This window comes from Colobus angolensis, unplaced genomic scaffold (assembly GCF_000951035.1).
Source record: "Colobus angolensis palliatus isolate OR3802 unplaced genomic scaffold, Cang.pa_1.0 Scaffold259, whole genome shotgun sequence".
Taxonomy (NCBI): domain Eukaryota; kingdom Metazoa; phylum Chordata; class Mammalia; order Primates; family Cercopithecidae; genus Colobus; species Colobus angolensis.
In genome coordinates, this window is record NW_012115810.1 from 2,849,339 (window position 1) to 2,855,338 (window position 6,000).

Sequence of the window (6,000 nt, forward strand, 5' to 3'; positions counted from 1 at the left end):
TCATGGTTCTCATAGTTTGAGAGAGAATTTCTGAGAGCAAAAAGACTGGACAGGATGATATTATGTCATTGAGGCCTAATCATCATCACTCTAGGACACTGTTTCTGTATTAAAGCCTATTTTAAGTTTCAAAGAGCTGACTTACAAGGAATGGATTAATAACTAACTTTACCCATTTAAAGACTGGCATGCTGAACAACCCAATATCATTTCATTTTGAGCAATGAATATCATTCCCAGAAAAACACAGGAGGATTTGTATCACAGTATGCTGTGATACGAATTCATTTACTTGATTTATTTGTGTTTTCAGGCCCGTGGTCGAGCCAGAGCTGATGAGAGCACCTACGTCCTGGTTGCTCACAGCGGTTCAGGAGTTATCGAACGTGAGACAGTTAATGATTTCCGAGAGAAGATGATGTATAAAGCTATACACTGTGTTCAAAATATGAAACCAGAGGAGTATGCTCATAAGGTATTGTTGGCTACCGCTGAATTTGATTTTCATTTAAAAATGGTGGCATGTGGTTGCCATTGATATCTCTGTGACTCATTCTCCAGACAAAAATTGTGCTGAATTGTAAGTTTCTGTTCAGTGAACTGTGCTTAATCCGAATTCACATGCAGAGAATCGAGATCCATAGTGGGCAGAAAATTATCGGGGAGCCATTGCTCCTTCCAGTAAAATCAACCATAAATTTTGATAATATAAATTTATGCTGCCTTGTTCCAGAAAGACTGCTGCAACTCACTGATTCAATCCAACATGGTGATTTTGGTTTGACCCAATTTGTTTGTAAAGGCACCGTTTTTTAATTTCAGAAATGTCGATGAAACGTTTACTGTGTGCCAGGTAACATTACAGGAATAGCCAACAGAGGCAAACAAAACACATAAGACTCCTGCTGCATGAAGTCTATATTTCTAGTGTGAGCCTGGTGAGATTTGGAGGACAGAAACAGTAAACAAACATTAAAAAACAAGAAATATAACATATCAAGATAAGTAAAGAGAATTAGAATAGGATGATATGAAACAACTGAATAGATGGATACTTTCTTTTTTTTGTAGTTTTTGAAATTCTTTTTTTTTTTATTATGTTTTATGTTCTAGGGTACATGTGCACAACGTGCAGGTTTGTTACATATGTATGCATGTGCCATGTCGGTGTGCTGCACCCATTAACTCGTCATTTACATTAGGTATTTCTCCTAATGCTATCCCTCCCCTCTCCCCCGACCCCACAACAAGCCCTGGTGTGTGATGTTCCCCGCCCTGTGTTCAAGTGTTCTCATTGTTCAATTCCCACCTATGAGTGAGAACATGCAGTGTTTGATTTTCTGTCCTTGCGATAGTTTGCTCAGAATGATGGTTTTCAGTTTCATCCATTTCCCTACAAAGGACATGAATTCATCCTTTTTTATGGCTGCATAGACTAGATGGATACTTTCAACTGGGTGGTTGAGGAAGGTCTCTTAAAAGGAGTGACACTGAAGCTGCATCTGAATGATAAGAAAATACAGAATATGTCATCTAGCTACATCTCAATTTACTAACGCACAGTCATTTGAGTTGTGCAAAGGAATGCAGTGAAGAAAGAATGTATTTCTATAGTATTTCAGGAAATCCCCCATACCACTGAATTAAAGACTGTAACTACTATAATAGCAAACAATCCATTTAGAAGAAAATTCACACCCTTGCATATGGGTGTGAATGTTAGTTTCTTAACATTGGAATTGGCTCTACCTTAAATAGAGTTTCACTAAAGGAATGCTTTCAAATTGGTGTGCATTGCTGTTACCAACTCCAAGGTTTCCTGACCAGGTTTCTGCACAAACCTTTATTTTAAAACTACTTTAAATACAAGGCAAAGCAAACATTTTAGAGTATCAAATCAAACTTTTGTCACCAAATTATGCCACTGGAAAGTTACTGCCTCCCAGTTAATATTCTAAGAGAATTAATCAAGTAGATGTTTACAAAGACTGATGTTTTAAGAGTAATTTTTTGGGAGTCAACACTAGGACAATCTCTGGAGTTTAAGGGTCAAACTCTTCCAGACATTCTTTAGAATAAGGCACTGTCTCTTTGGAGGCCCCAGAATGGACTATATTTTTAGGTCTCCTTTGGCCAAGAAACCTGCCCTCCTAAAATGACTTTGGGTAGATGAACTGAAAGTAGGAGTGGCAATGGGGAAGGAGGGGTACACGCCACTAGTAACCTGTTCAAAGCCTGTAGAAAACATTGCTACTGGGAAGATGTTTACTTTCTTCTAATTTGAGCATCCTTCTCAACACAATTTTCAGGCAACCACTAGTGAATAATGAGAATTGACAGATAAGATTAAATGCTTTTTCCATGTCATAAACACAGTTTATACATAACAGAGCTTCTTAAGATTAAATCAGACTTCTAGGAGCAAGTTGATCATCATAAATGTTTTTCTCTAGCATTGATTCAACTTTTGCTACATTATTACACTCTATTTGGACTGAGGCTGATTGTAGCTGTGCTTCTTGTATATTTATTATGAGTTCTTTTGTTTGTTTGTTTGTTTGCCCCTCTAGTTACTTCAAATTCCTTTGCTATTTGAGAGTTAGTCTTTTAGCTTCTGATGTCGTGATTACAAATCAATACACTTACCTTGGCTTTATTTTTTTTCTGACTCATTCATACACATTTCTTAATTCCCACATGTATGTGATCCTATAATTACCTTATCAGCTCACTGAACTGTAAATGTCTTATAAAAGTAACCTATTTTAACTTTTAGGGAAAAATATTTCAATGTATTTTGCTATAATTTACATAGGAAATTCATCTTGGTACTTGTCTGATTAACCTATTATATAGCCTCCGAGCTTGCTTGCAAGGTTTTATTCTCTTTTCTATGCTGTATGTGGCTGCCTTGAAGGGAGATCTAAAATGTAGAGTTAGGAGCCAAAGAGATGGGCTTTGTTCATCTGCACTGATGACTTACTTCTACTGAAAATTTCCCCTCGGTCTTAAAGAAAACAATTACTTCCTCCATAATTTAATATAAATATTTCATCTATGAGAGGTCAGTTTGGAGGTAAATTATTCAAGAACCAGATTTTTCTACCATGAAGTTGTGTTGGTATAAACACTGGTCAGTCCCTATGTCAACTTTCATATGTTACATAAACTAGATTATTTCTGTTATAAAATAAGTGCTGCTGCTAGTCACAGAGCCTAGAATAAAGATGTTTATGGGCATATTCTCTCACATAAGGAATCTAGGCAGTATTGGCTCCATGATGTTATGAGGAATCCAGGCCTTTTCTCTCTCTTTTATGCCATTATAGCATTGGGCTTTCATTCTCAAGGTCGAAGATGGCTTTTAGAATTTCAGCTGCCACATCCTCATTCTAGGCAGGAAGTAAGAAGAAAATGGAAAGAGCGAAAGGTATACATGCCAGCTATCTACTTTTTGAGAAGATTTTCTGAAAATTCCACTCAACAGCTTTTTACATGTCATTGACTGCTGGTTTGGAAATGTAGTCATTTAGCTAGCATATTTCCACCCTGACTCTGTTAGGGAAAATGGACACTGAGGGCAAAACTAGCAGTTTCTGCTACAACTGTGTAAACAGTAGACTGATTAAGATGGTGAAGGGTCTGAAATTTATAAAGCATGAAAAAAGATTAAAGGAATTTAGGTGCTTAGCATAGATTAGAGAAGACGTTGGTAATGTAATAACAGTGTTTAGTAAAGAGATTCCATGTGGGAGGAAGTTTAGACCTATTTTATGGAGCAGAATTAAAGCAAATGGATAGGCCGGCACAGTGGCTCACGCCTGTAATCCCAGCACTTTGGGAGGCTGAGGCAGGTGGATCACTGAGATCAAGAGTTTGAGACCAGCCTGGGCAACATGGCAAAACTCCATCTCTACTAAAAATACAAAAATTAGCTGAGCATGGTGGCAGGTGCCTGGAATCCAAGCTACTCGGGAGGCTAAGGCAGAAGAATCGTTTGAACCCAGGAGATGGAGGTTGCAGTGACCCGAGATAGTACCACCACACTCCAGCCTGGGCAGCAGAGCAAGGCTCCATCTAAATAAATAAATAAATAAATAAATAAATAAATAAATAAATAAAACAAATGGGTAGGCTAGACAGAGAATTTTTGTTGAATATTGCTAAGGACTTTCTCACAATATAACTTTTCTGAAATGGAATGGGCTACTTTTTGAACACCTAAAGATTGCATATTTTCATGGTTACAGGAGATGATTATATACCAAGTTCTTTGGGGGAAGGGTTATTATCTCATTATTTTTATTTCCTAGACCATGAACTAACTGTATATTTTCACAACCAAGACCTCCAAATTTCAGGAGACTTACTTCTATGAAACTGAGAAAAGAAAACAAACCTGAAACCACTAACTATTCCTTTCTCTGTCCAGATTTTGGAATTACAGATGCAAAGTATAATGGAAAAGAAAATGAAAACCAAGAGAAGTATTGCCAAGCATTACAAGAATAACCCATCACTAATAACTTTCCTTTGCAAAAACTGCAGTGTGCTAGCCTGTTCTGGGGAAGATATCCATGTAATTGAGAAAATGCATCATGTCAATATGACCCCAGAATTCAAGTGAGTCCAGAAAGACCCATCTTTAAATTTTTCCACAAGGGGTGAAGCAGGTTGCATTGTAAATGTTCTTTCAAAATAGTGCAAATGAGATTCATTTATTTTACAACTTCCTCTCCTTTAGCCTCTCAATTATATTCCTATTTTAAATGTCTATATTTTAAATAAACTGCACTGGTGCAAGAAAAGAGAAGTGTAAGAACCAAAGCCATTTTGATCCAAGGCATGTATTTTTGTATGCTCATCATTTGTTCTCAAGTTTTTGAACAACTCAACTCAAGTTAATATAACCAAAAGACTTGAAAGAAGTTACAAAAGGCAACATGCCCGTTGAGAGGTATGTGTAGAAGAGAAGCATTGCCTTAGTTGCCATAACAAGCCTGGCAAGCAGGAGGGAAGGAAGGAATGCCATGTAGAATACTGCAGGCATGTGGTTGAGCTCCAGGTCCAAAAACCCATGAACTACACGTTGGTATTTTGTCAGTTCTCTGTGATGATTCTTTCCCTTTGATACTTACAGGGAACTTTACATTGTAAGAGAAAACAAAGCCCTGCAAAAGAAGTGTGCAGACTATCAAACAAATGGTGAAATCATCTGCAAATGTGGCCAGGTGAGTAAATTGCTGTGGACCTGATTTTACTTTAGCCAAAAGGAATGTTTAATTGCATGTGCATTTAATTTTCCTCTTGCTCTCTCTTTTGTTTTCTAGGCTTGGGGAACAATGATGGTGCACAAAGGCTTAGATTTGCCTTGTCTCAAAATAAGGAATTTTGTAGTGGTTTTCAAAAATAATTCAACAAAGAAACAATACAAAAAGTGGGTTGAATTACCTATCACATTTCCCAATCTTGACTATTCAGAATGCTGTTTATTTAGTGATGAGGATTAACACTTGACTCAAGACTCTTTTAAAATACTATCAGTTAAACATTTAATATGATTATGATTAATGTATTCATTATGCTACAGAACTGACATAAGAATCAATAAAATGATTGTTTTACTCTGCATTGAACTCTTTTTAAGAACACAATATATTATGCATTATCCATGTTGTTGGTGGGCAGGGGTAAGGAAAATCTACCAATAATTCTCATTAGTGTAGAGCGTTACAGTCCTGTGGAAAGAATGCTGAAGTACAAATGAGAATTCAAGGTATCAGTCTCAGGTCTGTCACTAATTTTCAGAATACAATTAGGAAAATCAGTTCATCTTTCGGAACCAGTTTCCTCATCGATGAAATGGTCATAACATTCCCTGGTTTTGCTTTTTTTTTTTTTTTTTTTTTTTTTTTGAGAAGGAGTCTCGCTCTGTACCCCTGGCTGGAGTGCAGTCTCTGCTCACTGCAAGCTCCGCCTCCTGGGTTCAAGCCATTCTCC

General features: G+C 37.0%; 1 protein-coding gene across 1 annotated transcript in view; it reads left to right on the forward strand.

The window, feature by feature from the left end:
- Positions 1–5,631, forward strand: part of IFIH1 (interferon induced with helicase C domain 1) — a 51,800-nt gene extending 46,169 nt beyond the window's left edge. The window contains exons 13-16 of the mRNA XM_011947087.1: positions 314–475; positions 4,433–4,623; positions 5,141–5,231; positions 5,331–5,631. Of these exons, the coding sequence (XP_011802477.1) occupies positions 314–475; positions 4,433–4,623; positions 5,141–5,231; positions 5,331–5,510 (624 nt within the window). The 3' untranslated portion in view covers positions 5,511–5,631. The remainder of the gene's footprint in view (positions 1–313; positions 476–4,432; positions 4,624–5,140; positions 5,232–5,330) is intronic.
- Positions 5,632–6,000: the final 369 nt, after the last annotated feature.